Source organism: Rosa chinensis, chromosome 7 (genome assembly GCF_002994745.2).
Source record: "Rosa chinensis cultivar Old Blush chromosome 7, RchiOBHm-V2, whole genome shotgun sequence".
Taxonomy (NCBI): domain Eukaryota; kingdom Viridiplantae; phylum Streptophyta; class Magnoliopsida; order Rosales; family Rosaceae; genus Rosa; species Rosa chinensis.
This window is the reverse complement of record NC_037094.1, coordinates 52,336,498-52,355,608: the sequence shown is the minus strand read 5'-3', so window position 1 is coordinate 52,355,608 and position 19,111 is coordinate 52,336,498. Positions and strand designations below refer to the sequence as shown.

At 38.1% G+C, this 19,111-nt stretch overlaps 2 protein-coding genes across 2 annotated transcripts; one reads left to right on the top strand and one right to left on the bottom strand.

The window, feature by feature from the left end:
- Nucleotides 1-312: 312 nt before the first annotated feature.
- On the bottom strand, nucleotides 313-3,848 carry LOC112179782 (3-oxoacyl-[acyl-carrier-protein] reductase FabG). The gene is made up of 3 exons (XM_024318263.2): nucleotides 3,320-3,848; nucleotides 1,489-1,718; nucleotides 313-776 (listed from the first exon to the last, which is right to left on the bottom strand). Exons 1-3 carry the CDS (start codon nucleotides 3,654-3,656, stop codon nucleotides 498-500), a joined length of 846 nt encoding a protein of 281 aa, XP_024174031.1. The 5' UTR covers nucleotides 3,657-3,848; the 3' UTR covers nucleotides 313-497.
- Nucleotides 3,849-6,572: 2,724 nt separating this feature from the next.
- Nucleotides 6,573-7,557, top strand: LOC112178144 (transcription factor WER). Its single transcript, XM_024316337.2, has 3 exons — nucleotides 6,573-6,728; nucleotides 6,815-6,944; nucleotides 7,061-7,557. The coding sequence occupies exons 1-3, from the start codon at nucleotides 6,629-6,631 to the stop codon at nucleotides 7,539-7,541; spliced, it is 711 nt and encodes a 236-aa protein (XP_024172105.2). The 5' UTR covers nucleotides 6,573-6,628; the 3' UTR covers nucleotides 7,542-7,557.
- Nucleotides 7,558-19,111: the final 11,554 nt, after the last annotated feature.

The window sequence follows — 19,111 nt, the reverse complement described above, 5'->3', positions numbered from 1 at the left end:
TAAAATAAGTTATGTGTGTCTGCTTGCCCATAGGACCAAACTTTTTCTGGCCTTTTGAGTAGGATATGGGACTAATATATTCATGATAGGGGCAGCATTGCTAAGAATGCAATGCATGGTAATTCAAGTCCTTATGCATGCTGCCTCTCACCACACAATTATATGCAAGAAATATTGGAATACTAAACTACTGTCATCATATCTTCACAAGGAACAGAAAAACTGAAAAATATAATAAATAAATAAATAAAAAGGCTCATGTTTTGGATTATCCTAAATAGTTGTTGAAATTCAAATAACTTGACAGATATATTTCAGACAAAGTGATCATTAACAAATTGGCAAAGTTTCATTACGCAACACATGTAATAATCACATGACTCAAACACCTTGCAGAATGTTATTTTCTTATTCAAGCCTTACACTTGCAGGGTGGTACCAAATATGTCTTATATTAATGTAGATTATTTTCTTATGAACATAAATCAGCATGAAATTCAAAGGGAAGAGAAAATAGGGACACCTGGCAAGGTGGATCCAGCATCTACAATGTAAATATTGCCCGAGACATATTTAGAGGAGTCATGTATCAAATAACGAACTAGTGATGTCAATGCTGGATCTGAAGTGCCATATGTTCTCAAAGGGACAGTCCTCATAGCCACATTGTGTAGCCAATCTTTTTGCATAAGACCCTCTGTAATTTCAGATCTGAAAAGCCCAGGTGATATTGCATTCACTCTGATCTTGTGTACCCCCAACTCCACAGCCATGACCTGTTAAACATAATAGAAAACAGTATACTTCCATCACTCTACCAACAAATAACATTTGTGAAGTACATACCCATAAGAAGACCCTAAGATCAACATCCTTGAAGATTATGACAGTTACAAAAAAAAAAAAAAATCTTAAAGCGCAATAGTATTATTATGCTATTTGTTGAACAGGCAAAATTGAGGATAATACAATACCAAAAACAAAACTTGAGGAAAAGTTGTAAGTGTAATGCTATATGCCTATATGGTGCAAATAAGTCAAACAACTTCAAGTCCACTATACTATACAAGACCAGCAATTTAGCTTTTAAACACTTGTAAGTTGCAACTACCGAACTATAGATACCAAGAATCAAAACTCCCCTTCAACAAACAAGGGTGATGTTGAGAAAAAGTAGAAGGCAGAGTCTTATAGGCCCACTTGCAATAAGCCTTTATTAAATTATAAACAACTGAACTACTTGGAGACCCAGTTCTGCTTTGAAGTACAAGCTCTTATAAATGCATCCCTCCTCTATTCATAGACTTTGTAAGTTGTCTTCTTTAATGCTAATGTTGAGCAACATTCACCACCCAACATGGCTAGCATCACTTCAAGTACTCATGTTTCATTGCCAAACTCCATATATCAAGCTACTTACACATATATGACTCCTATCTCTTGAGTTACTGATAATATTCAAATAATTTGTACTCCCAGTGAAAATACCTTTGATAAGGTGTTCACGCCAGCCTTTGAGCAATTGTAGGCTAAACCTCCAGGCAAATATCCACGATTAAGACCAGCAATGGAAGATATATTAATGATTGATCCTCCCTTATCTGCATCACGCATGCATAGGGCAACATATTTTGACACCAACCAGGTCCCAGTCAAGTTTGTCTTGAAAGTGCTGTTCCACTCCTCCTCTGACAATTCCAATGGAGACGCCACATTACCTAAGGAACAGAGATGGAAGTGAGGATGAGAACTTAATTTGAGAGGAATTTTAATTTAAGTGGTTGACATGGGCTTTACCAGTTAAGTTTAGAAAGTAAAAAGTTGGACCCGTGAGGAATCATGTATCCAAAGAAAGACGATGTATGTTGCCGGAAAATTAGATAAGTAGGGAAGCCTGTTGGTTTGTGCTGTATCCAGCACTTGTGAGTTGGTGTGTGCACAAATATATGTTTGTCTATACATGCAGGTGCATAAATATCACACCCAAGTACACCGAACCCTAATATAAATGTTGCTTAACAAATCACATGTAATCAAACCCATGTAGGTATAATCGTCTAATTCCAAGATCACAAGCTAAGACAACACACGGATTACCATCTTTCTTCACAATAAAACAACACAGCTGCAAGGCGACAACACACCGAAATCCAAGAGGCCAAAATGCAAAGACATATAAGAGAAATTCAAACAGGACAGGACAGGCCAGAAACTTTCTCTAATGGACACAATTTCAATAAATAAGAATAATATTCTTGGAATGCAAATATTCATTGCTTAACAGAACAGTACAAATAATTTAATAATGATGCATATACAATTCCAATGCCGGAACGAGATAAAGTTGTAAAAGAATGAAGGGAGCAAAACAAACAAGTTTACATGTGAGAGGCCAGGATCAGGAAAAGATAATATCGAATTGCTTTTGGGTATCTGGTTTTACTTAAGTAACGTTTGTGAGTGAAGGTAACTTAATCAAATTTTCAAAAAAAAAAAAAAAAAAATCAAGAGTTCAGTTGGCTTCTCGTGTAAGTTATCTAAGAGGCTCACGAATGGCAACTACTTGGCCCCTCTATACTCACTGAAGGCTCCCACCAGTCTCACAAACAAATACTTTCTTTGATAATTTATTCCCAACTTAGTGCGAGTTGAAGCTGCCTCCCAACAAAAGATCAGAAAAGCACAAAATAAAAAACTTAGTGACCAACTCCTAAGCGATGCTAAAAATTACATCCTTTTCACCAAAAAAGAAGAGAAAATAAAAACATTTATCATAGAAGCTGACCAGAGTAAAGCCAGCAAACAGCCTCCAAATGTTAAAGCTTCTCGATTAGTCTCAAAAACAGAGAACCGACTTCGAATGTCAAGCATATATCTAGTTATACTCACGACGTGAATCGGCATTGAAGGCTTTATGTCACCCAAAACAGAGAGTGAGCAACTCTTTCCAAGCACACTTGACTAATCTCACTCGACATCAGTACTTTGAACAAAGAGAGAATCGATATCTTAAAGTGCCAAAGAACATGAGCACATAAATCAGCTCAAACCGAAAGCATTTTACATATTAAACCACCACATCTAACCATAGCATTATGTACAGAAAGCTGTTACCAAATTCCTACATCTCCAGACAAACCTTAAGTGCCTATGCAACACTTCAATATTCCAAATCGCTTTGAATTTACCCTAATTCCTAAAACATATAACGAATCACCAAGGGATATGAGATCTGAGTTCAGGAGCAAATTCAATAATCAATTCAAAATTCTCAGAGATTTCAGATTAGGAAAAAAGTAGAGATGAAAGGCAAGCAAACCTCTAACACCGGCATTGTTGATGAGGGCATCGATGCGGCCAAAGGCATCCCAAGCCTTCTGCACAGACTTCTGAATAACAGAGCCGTCGGCGCTGACGTCGAGCTCGACCGCGACGGCCCTCGGCTGCTGCGGCGCGGTGGTGGAGAGCTGGTTGATTTCATCACAGATAGACTGGAGGCGGTCGACGCGGCGAGCGGCGGCGATAATCCGGCAGCCGGCTTTGGCCAAATCCAAACAGAATTCACGGCCGAGGCCGGAAGAGGCGCCGGTGACCATGACGACCTTGTCGGGTAGGTCGCGCCATGGCTCCAGGTGATCGGAGACTTGCTTCGCCATTGCTGAGAGTGAATGGAACAGAGCGGAAAAGATGGTGGTAGTGTATAATCCGTACACGTGGAACTCCACTGATGGTGGGTGTTTGACCAAGACCCACTAGTGTTGGACTAAATAGTTGTTGGAAAAATAAATTTTAATTCCAAATTCAAACTCCAATTGATTGGGGCACGAAGGACACTTGATGGCGTTCGAGGAAATGTTTATGACGGTGAAAATTTTGCCGAGGTTATTGTAATCTGCTGGCAAATATGGAAGGCAAGAAATGAAACCTTTCTTTAAAGGAAATGTAAAAGCTTTCCTAATGCAGTAGTGGCGGCTTCGGCTGCTGCACTTAATTACATGCATACCGGCTCCCAAACTGGCGGGATGAGGACCGCCTCAAACCACTCGACCACAGTTATGTGGCACCCTAAACCCTCCAAAGTCCAAACTATGTCAAAATCAACTTTCAGAGACTCTGGAATGCATAGTTCTGCTGCAGGTGATTTTGTTATCAAAGATTCTTTTGGCAAACCTCTTGTCCACCTCAAAAGAAATTTTACTAAAAATCTGGCAGAACTTCTCCTAAAAGTGGACTACCCAAAACCTGTAAAAAACTCTTCTCACTAATCAAATTCATCCTCATCTTCCGGAAATGGAAGCTGCTATTTATAGCATCAGACTTTTTCTGAAAAATTACAAAACTCCCACTGCCTTCAAACCCTTACAACTTCTTCGTTACAACTCCGATTTCAACGTATTATGTGTCCCTGAATTTGTTTTAACGTGGCTCTACAAATTTTGTGATGGAAGTTTTCCGAAAAAGTGGAAGAAATAAAAAGTCAACTTTTTAACCCACAAAAAGGTTAAATTAAGGTAAAAGGTGAAACTTTTATTCGTTTGCCGTCCAAATGACAAGTAAACTGGTAAATTTAGGTACGGGGTATAACACCAAGGGTTTTGGAAATACCAATGTCCCGGTAGCTGAAGCAATGGCTTTGAGGAACGGTCTAATTATAGCAAGATAACATGGGTTCACACATAAACAAGCTCAAGGTGACTCAGAACTAGTCATTGATGATGTGACAGGTCATATTCACCCCCCTTGGAGGATTGCAAAGCTCAATCAAGACATCCGGCAGCTTGCCAATAGTTTTTCTTCTATCACTTTCAACCATGTATGTAGAGAGGCAAACTTTGTAGCTGATGTTGTGGCAAATGTAAGACATAGGTCTTTTGATGGTTTCATGTGGACTAACCGCCTACCGGGGATTGCCTCTAATGCTCTCGTTTTCGATGTTGTAAACTCCGGATGCCCTAGAGGCTTCCAATATAGTCTTTTCACATTAAAAAAAAAATTAATTCAAAATTCATATTAAAACCATCCGTGAAAGTAGTTCATTACATCTTCTCCTTCATTTGAGGTGAGTCACGACTATGGTGGTATGCCAGCAATTAGTTTAAACTATATCTATGGTTCGTAGTTTAATTTAGTGATCGTTTGATATCTCATGGTGTTTCTGGAGGTTACAAAATTTTGAATTATGTTATGGTATAGAGTCAGATTAAGAAATACAAACATGAGAATAGAGTTATCATGAGAACACAAGCAATTATTCTCATGTTCTCTGTTCGTTACAGTATACAGTTAGTATGTTCTTGATTTAGAACAAGAGAACTTGAACTTAAGGTCTTATCCAACATCACCAAGAGAAACACCACTAGATTGATCTGATGGTGTATATTGCTGTAAAATGAAATTCGGAATTTATTTAAAAAATTTCAATCAGAATACTTACAAAAGGAAAAACTGCAAAAGCAAGAGGACAAAAAATAGGTTAGTAGACTGAAGAAACAACAATAAGCGAGCAGCGGACAAATTTTATTGGGAACCAGGACTCATTAATCATAACTACCAAAATATTGCTTTTTCTGTTAAATGGCCGCCTAGCAATTGTTTTTACATAGTCGTCACAGATTTGAAATAAAAGCATATGTGCTTAAACAATAGAAAAATGTTGGGCAAAACCGCTTAATACGCATGCAAACAAGCACATTTCAATCCTCCATTATGCTTTTTTTGACAAAAATCCTCCATTATTGTCACATGAAGAACAAAAGTCCTCTCACATTCGTCTTCTTCTTCTCCTCTCTTCAGTTCAGATCACTTAGTCTGACAGCTAATGAAGCAAGCCGCCCCAACTATGTTTGATACAAATACAGTGTCCAAATTAGAAAGTTGGTTGTGGTAACCACCAATCAACCGTGTTCAGGACTACAAGAGGGTCTAGCTCTACAACATGAACAGAATGCCTTTCCGCCAGTTTCCACTGAAAAATTCTATGATACATACCTATATGTCATACACACATTTATAAAAGTGACAACAAATTTGTTGTCAAAGTGGTAATATTGAGTCCTATTTTGAGTAACTTAATTCTATTTATGGTAATTACACCACCTACGACCTTGTTACAAGTTTTTAAACAAATTTGTTGTCAATATTGTAATTTTTGTTTAATTATATGTAAATAGTGTAAATGAGTATGATAATTTTGTTCTCAATGTTGTAATTTTGATTCATAGAAATTGTAATTTTTGTTCAAATAGATGTAAATTGAGTGTATGATAAACATCACAGTACCATAACTTGTCTAATTTCCGCTTGCTATTTATAAACGAATTTTTCAAGGACGAATGGCAGTATGGGATCTTAATATTTTACTTATGGAAATCATTATTCAATGCAAAGGCCAAACATAAGTTTACCAATTTCAATCATAAAAAAAATAAAAAATAAAAAATAAAAAAAGTTTACCAAACCTTTGATTTTTGAACGTGATGTACGTAATGAATCTGAAGACAAAGACAGATCCTAACCCTTTATTTAATTCAGGCTTGGTTTCTGAAGACCTCTTCCATGCATAACCAGCGTTTTGTTTGTGGGTGGATGTGTGGTTTAGTGTAAGAGAACGAGAGAAGAGAGTTCAGACATGAATAGAGGAGCTTGGACTGCCCAAGAGGACAGTATCCTCGTAGATTATGTAAAAACTCATGGCGAAGGAAAGTGGAGCAAAGTTTCAAAGGAAAGAGGTAAGAAATATTTAGACCAAAAGAAAGGAGTACTATAGTTTCCATGGAACAACATGTGGTGAAGTTGTGTGTGATAATGGATGCAGGTCTCAAGAGATGCGGGAAAAGCTGCAGGATGCGGTGGATGAACTATCTCAGACCCAATATCAAGAGGGGTAATATCTCACCTGAGGAAGAGGACCTCATCATGAGGCTCCACAAGCTCTTAGGCAACAGGTCTACCGCTGCCTCGTCATCTTTTAATAATGAGAATTTCTGTTTCTGGTATTTTATTTCTTCTCTATGGATTGAATTTGTTATAATTAGTGCTGATAGACTATTGGCATCTGCAGATGGTCTCTCATTGCAGGGAGACTTCCAGGGCGAACAGACTCTGAAATCAAGAATCACTGGAACACAGTCATAAGAAGGAAGATCATCAATGACAATAAGAAGCAATGCCAATCAGAAAATAAGAAACAAAACAACAAACCTTCTGACAGTGGCTCCCATTTGCTGCTGACTGCAGACTCTGATACAGTCCATATGAATCCGGTGAAAAATAAGGAGCTTCCTAGTACTGTTCTCCAACAGTCACAGAATGCCGGATATCTTGAAACTGATGTAAATGCAGAACCAACCCAAGATGGAAACTCAGGGAATGGTACAGTGGTAATGGAACCAAAACCTAGTAGTGATGTATCAATTTCTTCCACAGAGGGTAACCCACCAGACGACATAATGGGTAACTACTTAGAGGAGCTTTTAAGGTCCGATATTCCAGCTTTAGAATTCTGGAAATTATGCAACTTTGATAATGATACAGTCGTATAAAGTTAAATTGGTGACAAAAAAATTAGAAGAGGCTTTGTTATTTGACTTATTTCCATAATCCATCTCCTGAATGTTTAAATCATTTTTTTAGAGACCACTTTCTCTTGCTATAGGGTTCAGATATAATCAAATTTTGCATTTCCTGATTGTAAGATTGGATCATTCACCTGTACTAGAACATTTGGCAATCAACCTTTTAAAGGATCTTCCAATTCAGATGATGAGAAATCTTTCCTTTATGTTCACAAATTTGGGAGCATGGAAATGATAGTCTTCATCAGTTGGAATTACTGCATTACACTACTACAGAAATTGAATCAGACAACACTTTTCAGAAGACAGTATGCAATTTTCTGTCGTGTGATTGAATTTTTTTTTTCAGACGTCATTTCTGTAAGAGCCGTTGTGTGATAGGGACTTAAAAATTAGTTCAGACGACGTTTAAGATAAAAACTGTTGTGCGACGCTCAAAAAAATTGAGCGGCAAGTTTCCCACCGTGTTAGTGGTGCTAGACCCCATATAAAACCCAAAATTTTCTCCAACTTGTATTGATCAGACGATGAGAAATAATAAAACTGTGGTCTGATTAATATGTTTGACAGAAAGGAGGGAGATTTCCCACCACTATTTTTCTCCAACTCCCGAGAGAGGAAAATCAAATTGATAGGAGACAAACCCCAAATTCAAATGGCTGCATTCAGACCACAATTTTATAAAATTATGTTGTGTGAGTATTTATCTAAATTGACCGGGTTTGTCCTAATTGGAAGGGCCAGACTTGAAACACTAACACTAGAGCAAAAAAATAACTAGACATGACCCAAAACCAAAACCCTCTCTCAACACAGACCCAAAACCAGAATTCTCACTCTCGATAGCTCGTCACTCTCTCGACAAAACCTAAAGCCAAAACCTCACTGTCCCAAACCCTTGCTCTTCGCTCGCGCCTCACTCGCCCATTACACTCTGCTGAATTCGAAATCCCCAATTTTCTAAATTTTCAATCTCAACAGGAAAATGTTGAAGCGGAAGGCATCATGGAAGAGGATGTTCTCCCTCACCATCTCCTCAAGGCCATCACCGACCATAATCCAAGGGGCCTTCATCCTCTCTGTCGATTTGAGAGCATGCCCAACAACCGCTACTACAGCGGCAACGAGTCCATCAACAGAAGTTGGGGTTTTTATATGAATTTCTTTTTGGGATTTGGATTATACGGGCCTAGGGTTCTCTTTTCATACCTTTAACTCGTCTATTCTGTGCTTTCTTTGTGATTCTTCGTTGCCATTCTCTTCTAGGTTGTTCAAGTTCCTCAATTTCCGTATCTGGGTCTCTTTCAATTTTTTCTGTTCTTCAATCTCTGGGCCGGTGAGTTTTCTCTCTGCTTTCTTGATTTCCCCACGTTTTCTCATCTGGGTCTCTCTTGTTTTCTCAATTTCAAGTTTTCTGGGATTCAAAGTTGGGGGCTTTTTCCCCAATTGCTTGTTTCAGTGAACAAAAGTCGGTTAATTCTTCCATTTTTAGGTCTCTTTTGTTTTTTATGAGGCAAAGAACCGTCTGAAGCTTGGACTAAAGAGTCAGCCTCTTATAATTGATGTAAGTCTGCTGGTTTATTATTCATATCGTTACTACGCCATATAACACAAACAACTAGATGTAATATGAAAGCATAGAGTTAACTTCATGGTAAAATTTTAAGAGGCAGAATGGAAGATTTAGTTTGCCATATAACAAATCTGCATTGTTGATGCTGTAATTTGTCTGTTTTGGTCTGTTATTGAGAATTTTCATTTCCTCAGCTGAATGCCGATTTACTAAGGCCTGGGACATCTGCATTTGTAAAATGGTAGATTCTCAATTCAATTAATCTTTGATTTCAACCATGTGTGTGATTTTTTTTTTGTAGACTTTTTTTTCTTTAAGCTCAGGAATACATTTATTTTAATTGCATTGATTGAATCTTTTTCCCTGAAAATAGTATGTCTGTCAGTTTGAGTGGATGATGCACCGATTCTTTTGATAATACAAAATTCAATTATATATTCAAACTTTTGGTTACTGAGTGTGTTCAAGTTACAGAATGTAACATAGATGTTGTTGTCACACCCCTGATTTTTAACACAAATAAAAATCGATATACAATCTCATAATTATATATGCGTGAACATTCAACCATCAATACAAAATACCTAGAAACTTTTTTCCTTTTAACCCAAGTACATATTGATGCCCTGAACCCACTATGTCAATATTGACCCTCTCCACAGAGTCATATATTACATAAGCTTACGAATTAAATTGTCAACAACAAAATAAAATGTAAATGCTCCTCAGAGTTTACTACAACGGAAGTCTTTATCAAAAGTAAGATCACAGAAATGGCTTCCTACCGTAAAGCTGCAAAGGCGCTATCTCGGCTTCAACCACGATTATCCTAATCTGCAGGATTAACTCCTACACCGTTTGAATAGTGTACCGGGTTGTCACACAACAAACCCGGTAAGGTTTTGCAAGCCCGTATGAGTAACTCAAAACAGTTAACACAACTCACACCAGAAATAAGGAAAACAACTCACGCTTTGATTCCTTAAAACACGAAATAAAGGAGAATAACTCACACTTTAATTTCCTTTCAAATCGAAATAAAAGAATGCAACTCACACCTTGTTTCCTTTTAAAACGAAACATAGAAAAGAACTCACTCCTTGGTTCCTATCAATTGTACCAAAATCGTACCATAGAAAACAACTCATACTTTAATTCTATCAATATAACATAGAAAGCAACTCACACCTTGATTTCTATCAATAAAACATAGAAAACAACTCACACCTTGAATTCTATCAAATGTACCATAATCGTACCATAGAAAGCAACTCACACCTTGATTTCTATCAATAAAACATAGAAAACAACTCACACCTTAAATTCCATCAAATGTACCATAATCGTACCTAGGCCTGGCATTTGAGCCCGAAACCCGCAAACCCGCCCGAAACCCGCACGGAAAAAGCCCGCACGAACCCGTCCAATTATCAATTCGGGCTGAGAAAAGCCCGCACGCCAAAAACCCGTTAATTAACGGACCGGGTCGTGCTAAACCCGTTAGGCCCGTTGGAACCCGTTAAGTAATTTCTGAAAATTAAAACCCTTTCTGAAAATCCATGACTGCATCTCTGTCTTCTTTGCCGTGCTCTCTGTCTCTCTCGTATACTCCATGATTGCATCTCTCTCTTCTTCATCCAAACCCACAATTTCAGAGCGAGAGAGATCTGAGCTGGGATTGGCCGATTGGGTTCTGAAGTGCTTATTGGGATTTGGGTGGAAACAAGGTAGTGAAGGTACCATTTCTGATCTCTCTCTTCAGTCCTCTATATCTGTCGTTCAGATGGGTTTTCAATTTTTCATTTAGTTTATGAAGGTGTAATTTCTGAGCTTGGTTTTTTACTTTTTTTTGCCGTGGTTGGTTTCTTGTTGACAAAAGTTGAAATCTTTTCAGTTGTCTATTACTGAATTGCACGATTCACAGGTAGAATTTGTCATTTGTATTGATATTGAGACCAACAAAAATATGGGTCTGACGTCTGAAGTTAAAATACGGGTTTGATGGCAATTTTTTCAATGGTTGGTAGTTAAAGGACTTTTGTCATTCAAAGAAGAATTGTTTGATTCATTGAAATTTTTGTATTTGCTGCATCAAAGGCTATTAACAAGAAAGATGAAGAAGAACCCATAAGACTTGCATTTGACCTCGGTTGTATACGAGTTTGATCAACTTCCTACAATTATAAATTAATGTATTATGGCATGGAGTTAGTCCACCATTTGGCCCATTTCAATTCATTGTTTAATCTTTAATTGAGTTAGTCCACCATTTGACCTCAGTATACTGCAAAGATCTTCCAGTACATTTGCTCTGCTGCTAACTCTAGGAAGAAATTTAAATGTACTTCAAGAATACTGCAAAGATTGTTTTTGAATGAAGCTTGTGCTTAATACTAGGAAAATGCCAGTCAAGTCATGAGATTTGATATAGATTATAAGGTCATAAGGTGCTTTAGATTGTGGGTGATGTATTTTATTTAGAAGTATTTTATTTAGTACATTAAAATGTATTTTATTTAGTACATTAAATATGTATTTCGAACCTATTAAAAATTAAAAATAAAAAAAATTAAATTTTTTTTAAATAAAAAATAAATAAATTGTTAACGGGTTCTTAACGGGTTCCAACGGAAAACCCGCAAACCCGTCGGGTTTAGCCCACGAAACCCGTTAACTTAACGGGTTTTTATCGGGTCGGCCCGTTAAAAACCCGGCCCGTACCCGCACTATACCCGCACGTTGCCAGGCCTAATCGTACCATAGAAAGCAACTCACACCTTGATTTCTATCAAATCGTTAATAAGGAAAACAACTTGCACCTTGTCCCCTTAAAAACCGTTAATAAGGAAGCAACTCACACCTTGTTCCCTAAAAACACGTAATGTCATAAGTTGTCAATAATCAATTCCCATTACCCCATGAATTACATATAAGGCAGATAGATTAGATCAGCTCTCACTGAAACGTAACCACTCGTCCGGCCAAAGACGTGATTACCTGATATTCTGCCCAAGGTCGTAGACCTTCATTCCTAGGGCCGCACATTCCCTTGGAGCAAAACATTAAAGGAGTCACACTGGACCCAAAATATTACACAAATCGCAACGCTTTTGAAAACAATCGAAATCAACATTTCCATAATCATTGTTTTCCCAAAAAGCCATAACACAAAACAATAAAAAGCATCATTTCATGCATATTGTTTTCATACACAAATATCAACGCTTTTCAAAACAAATCGCAATCAATTATTTCCACAATCATTTGTTTTCCAAAAGCCACAACCCAAAACAATAAAAAGCATAATTTCATGCATATTGTTTTCATAAATCCACAAACCACCAAAACATATATATTTCACGTAAATATATATATATATATATATATATATACGTAGTCATCCGCTCAGGAATGCCTACTAATATCAACTATAATTTGTAGTTAAATCAATAACTCTCAAAACGATAAAGGTAATTCCGTTCATTAATGAACCTTGTGAGATTACTTACCTCGAAAATCCTGCTTCATCTCACAATACAGAACAAAGCAGCCAAACCACCTAAAATAGCTGTCCAAAGAATACCCAGTCACGTACCTAGGGAATTACAGCTCTGATTCAGTTAACGAATCACAATTTAATAAAGTTCGAATCCCCAAATCGAACCAAAATCTCAAGGTAATGCCAAATTTAAGCGAAACCACTTCCGAGACCTCCCAAAGTCTTCGGAACACTTCCACGATCGATGTGTCCAAACCACAAGTTGATCGGACGCTCAGATCCTCACGGATCGAATAAATCAACGAGTATGAAACAGTAAAAATCATAACAGATCCATACGAACTCCAAAATTTGCATACTATATATCGAAAGGCTCGTATCAACGAGTAGGACATATATAGTACCATAAACAGTCCCTAGATGGCTAGAACCAAAACTCAATATTTCACAAAACTTCCAACATCAAAGCTATTCATTTAAGCATGCTTGTGAATTTTCATAACTAGCTCGAAGTCAGAAAATAAGCATAAAGGGTCGAAAACTACCTCACAACCCGTGGATTACTGTTCAATCTGCGAGGCATTCTGGCTCTCTAGGAATCATACCTAAGTGAATAAATCTCAAAATTAAAAGAATCGACACTTTATTAATAATAGCCAACGATTACATCAAAGTTTCTTGATCAAATCTAATCCAAATAAAATGAAATGTAGACAAATTGTAGTCACTCAATCCTTTTGGTAATTCCAATTAAATATGACCAGGAAAGTAAGAGGAGAGGTCTGTGGAGAGAGGCTTGCTTAAGTACCACTAATCTCAACTTAGTTTCCTAGACATCATATTTAATTGAGTACGCCTAGTAAGAAAGAGTTAAAACCAAATGTCATCTATTCATTAAGGCACAATTGCCATTACATGATTCTTGGAAAATGAAAGACTATTTAATCAAAATCTGTGGCATCAACATTGTTATTTTCCTCACTAAATTTGAAGTCCGTAATGATGAGATTGACGTTATTGTCATCTCCATCATCTCCTTCAGATGCAAGAGGAGCCTCATGCTCTCTCATATCTTTTATACACCTTGTATTGTGCAGCTTTTGTTTTCCACTCGCATTTTAGTGCTTAAACCAATGCTTTGAAGATCCACATCTATAGCATTACCTCACCCATTAATTGAGATGCACATTGCGCATTTGGACATCTTCTAGGGATGTTGGTGGCGGTACCACCACTACCCGCGGCTCCAGTTTTGCCTCTCCCACGTTGGCCAAAGTTGCCACGTGTCCGCGTATCTAGCGGTTTTCCTTCCTTTGTAGGGCGGTTGTATGGACCCACACATCCATTTTGTTGTCCCCTAACTTTTAGGGTTCCGCTCCTTGCGCCCTTCTTTCGGTGCACTATTATAGTTCGCCTCGCGAACGCTCTTAGTTCCAACGGGCCTTTAAATTATGGTTTTTCACGAGTATGTTGTCAACTTACTCAGTAACTGACATAAGTTGATGAAACCTCGTAATCCATGTAGCATTGCACACAAGACTATATTGCTTTGCAACCAATACTGTTGAGACGGGGAAGGTTGAGAGGATTTCTCAATTAATTCATATTCTGTGAGTTCTACTCCACAAAATTTCTTTAGTAGTGAGGTGATTATTGACGTTATATATTCACCCATCGGTGATAACAAATGTGATTTGAATCTGGTTTAGTGAAGTAGGGTTTTTTGCACGTTTTCATTCGACTTTCAAAGATGAAGGAGAATAGATTAGTTTCAGAGTAAAAACTTGGGCAAAATACTGTTTAGTCCCTGTAGTTTTAGGGTCTCGACGTTTCAGTCCCTGAAGTTTCAATTTCATCTAAAAACTCCCTAAACTCTTAAATTTCACCCAATTGGCCATTGCCGTCAACTTTCCGTCAAAAACTTCGTCATCTTGCTGACGTCACTCCTTCTACAGTAAAATGACTATTTTACCCTCACTGACCAAAAAAAAAATTCTCTTTTTTTTTTGTTTACTCTCTTTTCTCTTTTTTTTTTAACTCTCTTTTCTTTTCTTTTCTTTTTTTAACTCTTTTTCTCAATTTTTTAATTTTTTTCCTACTATTTTTGTTAACTCTTTTTTCTAAACTTTCTTATCTCTCTCTCTTTTTTTTTGGTTTTTTCTTTTTTTTGCCTACTCTTTTTTTTTTTTGCCTACTCTCCTTTCTCTCTCTCTCTCTCTCTCTCTCTCTTTTTTTTTTTTACCTCTCTTTTTTCTTCTTTTTTTTTAACTTTTTCTTTTTTTTAAACTCTCTTCTCTCTCTCTCTCTCTCTCTCTCTCTCTCTCTCTCTCTCTCTACCTACTCTCTTTTCTTTTAACCTCTTCTTCTTCCCCTCTCTCGTCTCCGTCCTCGTCTTCACTGCAAACCCAAGCTAAGAGTGCAGACTATTGTGATCTTCGCGCCACCATCTCGCAAGCCAAAACCTTGCCGGCCCACCACTGTTGGCGTGCCCGCCGCTCTGAGCAAGTGCTGGCCATTTCACCATCCATCCATCATCTCCGTCATGCTAGCAAGCACCACCACCCCAGCCAATCACCCTTTTTTGCAGCAATCTAAGGGACAACAGTCCATCACCCAAGATTCCAAGAAGCATTAAGAATTTTGATAATGTAATTCTACTTTTTGTGATACTCTTCATGTTGTTTTAATATTTTATTAATATCTTATGAGGTATCATGATATAAATTTAATATTACTATAAAAATTTTAAAACATTTGAAATTAATAAACGGGTCGGATTAGCGGATTGGGTATCCGTTAATCCGGCGGATACGGATTTAGATCGAGCTATCAATAATCCACGGGGTTAACGAAGCGGGTTTGGATCGAATTTTTTCTTAAGTAAACGGATTTGGATTTAGGTCGATTCGATCAAAATCCGGTCCATTTACAGGTCTACCGAAGAGCAGAGAGGTGGAAGAGGAAGAAGAGGTAAAAAGAAAAGAGAAAGAAATATAATAATAATAAAAAGAGAACAAATAAAAAAGAGAAAAGAAAGTTTAGAAAAGAGTTAACAAAAATAGTAGGAAAAAAAAAAGAGTTAACAAAAATAGTAGGGAAAAACAAAAGAGTGATAAAAAAAAAAAGAGAAGAAATTAAAAAAAAAAATAGAGAAAAGAGAGTTAAAAAAAAAAGAAGAGAAAAGAGAGTAAAAAAACAGAGAAATTTTTTTTTGGTCAGTGAGGGTAAAATAGTCATTTTACTGTAGAAGGAGTGCCATGTAGCAAGATGACGGAGTTTTTAACAGAAAGTTGAGGGCAAGGACCAATTGGGTGAAAGTTTTTAGGTGAAATTAAAACATCAGGGACTGAAACGTCGAGACCCTATAACTACAGGGACTAAACAATATTTTGCCCTAAAAAAACTTTCACAACAACTAATATAAGGTTTCCAAGCCTTAATGCTACCAAGAAACCAATTTCCAAGAATATTTGGACTGGACCGAAACAATATATGATGTTTGATATGGTCAAATTCCCATGCTCACGGACGCTCTTAGTCCGTAGCTTACGAATGCTCTTAGTCCGTAATATTTTTATACTCACGAACGCTCTTAGTTCATGGTTTACGAACGCTCTTAGTTCGTAAAGCGTGAATCCCCACAATTTCGAGTATTTAAATAATCGAACCATGTTCGTATTATACAAATCTTGCAGCAAAATAAAGGAATTTAAAAGACAAGAAGGCATGAACTTTAATCTCAAAAACTTACTTGTTGATTCGGAGTTTGAGTCACGCGCGTGTTGATGCAGGCGTGATGGAGCGAAGCTAACTGAGGAGATGATGAAGCAAGGCTTGCAGCGGTGGTAACGCTTCAATCCTCAGCTAGGATTGCAATGGCTGTCCGATCCTAAGCTAGGATTGCAGTGGCTGTTCGATCCTAAGCTAGGATTGCAACCGGTTTGCAATCAGAGGGCTGTTCGCAGGGCTGCAGTGAGTTGCGGGGCAGCAGCAGGAACAATTGGCAGCAGCAGGCTCGGTGTGGGGCAGCAGTGATGCTTGCGGCAGGTAGCAGCGCGGGCTGGTGCGGGGTCATGGTAGGCTGGTAGGACCGTTGCAGGGGCAACAGCTAGCTCTGTCGCAGCCGCAGATCTTGGCAGTAGCAGCAGCAATAGGCTTCGGCAGAGAGCAGCAGCGAGCAGGGTGCGACTGGCAGCAGCGAGGGGCAGGCTGCAGGGCTGCAGATGTCACGCGGAGGCTGCGGGGGTAGTAGGCACGCGGGTGCACAGGTGTGCAGTGCGGACTGGTGCGGAGGTTGCAGGGTGCAGCAGGTTCGGCAGCAGGAGCGATAGGCTGGTGCGTATGGTGTGCAGGTTGCAGGGTTGCGGCAGTTTTTGGTGAGTAGGGATTTTAGGTTTTTTTTTTTTTTCTTTTAGGCTAGGGTTAGGGCTCGTGCTGATAGCGTGTTGAAGTAAATTGGAATGCAGAGAGATTGATGAGAGAATTGTGTCTGTTATCATTGATAATAGGAGCCCTTTAAATAAGGAATTACAGAGTACATAAAAGGTAATAGAATCCGAACATAACTAGGTAATCTAGAACCTTCTCCAATTACAACTCAATGACTAAACCCTAGTTTGAAGAGGCACACATAACGTCGACATCCTTCAATATGATCGAATTTGATTCCACTGGAGTCCAACAAGATTCAACTTTAATCAGTTTTCACCAAGTCCAAGCTGTTTTGAGCCGCAACCCTCAGTGAACTCCACAACATCATTTGTCCTTAATTTGGTTGAATTTGAATCATATTAGTTTGAGTCACATCCACTCTTCCCTCTCTGCTATGTATAAACTTCAGCCCTAATAGGATAAGAAAATCCATGGAAATCAGATACTGAATTAATATAGTGACATTAATTCGAATCAGTCTTCAAATGAGATATTACCTAGTTTAGGCGGATCCGCATCAACTGGTTAGATGGATGGAAATGCTACTGTTCTCCTTGATACTTGCTAGTGCAACATTGTTTCATACAGGTCCTGCATCTTGATCAAGATGAATCGATTTTTTCCTAGTTTAGCAACCAGCATATCTAATTTGGTCTTATACACATTTTCCCTAAATTTCTTAGTAGTTTCTAATCACTCCTCCGTGCTGTTCTTTGAACACAGTTGCACATTTAATCTAGACATGTGGAAGGTCCAGTACTGTAAAATCTGAGGAATATACCTTACTAAATAGGGGGAAAACTGAAACCCCATGTTTTCAACTTGAAGAAAATTTGACCACTATGATTTATATTCTGCTTCTCCAGTGATGCTAAATTTAAATCTTTGTCAAGGCAGTGCCAAATTTCTGCTAAATGACAATTATATAACCATTTCTTTGAGCACTATTTTGTTTCTACAATGAAATTTCAAAAAAAAACAAGTAAAGGAAGTATATATATTATTAGAACAAAACAACAAACCTCAGGGGATGTTGTGGAACTTGACAGTAGACGGAAATGAGAATTTGGGTCACATCGAGACTGTCTTTTCCATGCAACAAAAAGCTTCAGCTACTAAGGCGCGCAAGAAAATCAAATGCAATGGAAATTAGATATTAATTTTTGTAACATTATAATACAAGAACTACAAATGCAAATTTAAGCTTTCAACTCTCAAATAGAAATGCTTCAGAGACAGATGACAAATGGCAAAAAGCTCAAGGAAGCGTGGAAAATAGTCATGCATCAAATGTGTTAATCAATATGGCATTCATAAATTTCTTACGCTATGGTTGAAGCATGTTCTGACAATTAAATAATTGGAATGCATAGATGGTCCAATTTGTTGCTTAGAAGCATTTCTATAAGATATTTTTATGCAAGGAGGAGAAGAACTAGAGCATATATTTTGTTCCTAGCATATGTGTATACAACTATACATACATACATCACTTGAGATTATGGAACCTAGTGACATACTGACATTAGAATTTGATGACTAGAAACTAAAAGTACTCTTTAAACGACTACTTAGGATCACTTCAGATGATGGTGTTTGGCTCCAAAACCGGTAGGGGTGCAAACTGTCTCTTTTGAGCGAATGATTGCGCAGGCGTGCCAGCACCACGGGGTGCAGTCGTCGGGGTAGTCCCTTGACCTGACTTCTTCTTCAAGCACTGTGGACGAGTAGAGCACCAACCTCGTCACAGGGTTCTTCTCTAGCCTTTCGGGAAAGGACTTTTGCCTTACAGATAAGGACTTTGGGTGTGATCTCTTCGGTCACCAAATCGATACTCAACGTTGTAGGTTGAGCAGAGCAATCACTGGTAAGTTCTGAGAAAGCACGGGGTTTGCTAAAGCGTATCTTTAGCTTCGTTGGGTTGCGAGGACGTTACCCTTGCTTCACTGGTAGTATCTGTGTGGCAGTAGTACTGGCAGTCGGCTCGCGAGGAGACTAGGACTGGAAGCACGGTCGCCGGGTTTCAACGAGGTT

What these genes read in the sequence shown, in the direction of transcription:
- LOC112179782 (XM_024318263.2), bottom strand. Translation starts at nt 3,656, where the DNA reads ATGGCGAAGCAAGTCTCCGATCACCTGGAGCCATGGCGCGACCTACCC. An exon ending in CAACAATGCCGGTGTTAGAG is followed by an intron (nt 1,719 to 3,319) that starts GTTTGCTTGCCT and finishes TCTGTTCCTTAG; the next exon opens with GTAATGTGGCGTCTCCATTG. An exon ending in GCGTGAACACCTTATCAAAG is followed by an intron (nt 777 to 1,488) that starts GTATTTTCACTG and finishes TATGTTTAACAG; the next exon opens with GTCATGGCTGTGGAGTTGGG.
- LOC112178144 (XM_024316337.2), top strand. Translation starts at nt 6,629, where the DNA reads ATGAATAGAGGAGCTTGGACTGCCCAAGAGGACAGTATCCTCGTAGAT. An exon ending in CAAAGTTTCAAAGGAAAGAG is followed by an intron (nt 6,729 to 6,814) that starts GTAAGAAATATT and finishes TAATGGATGCAG; the next exon opens with GTCTCAAGAGATGCGGGAAA. An exon ending in CACAAGCTCTTAGGCAACAG is followed by an intron (nt 6,945 to 7,060) that starts GTCTACCGCTGC and finishes TGGCATCTGCAG; the next exon opens with ATGGTCTCTCATTGCAGGGA.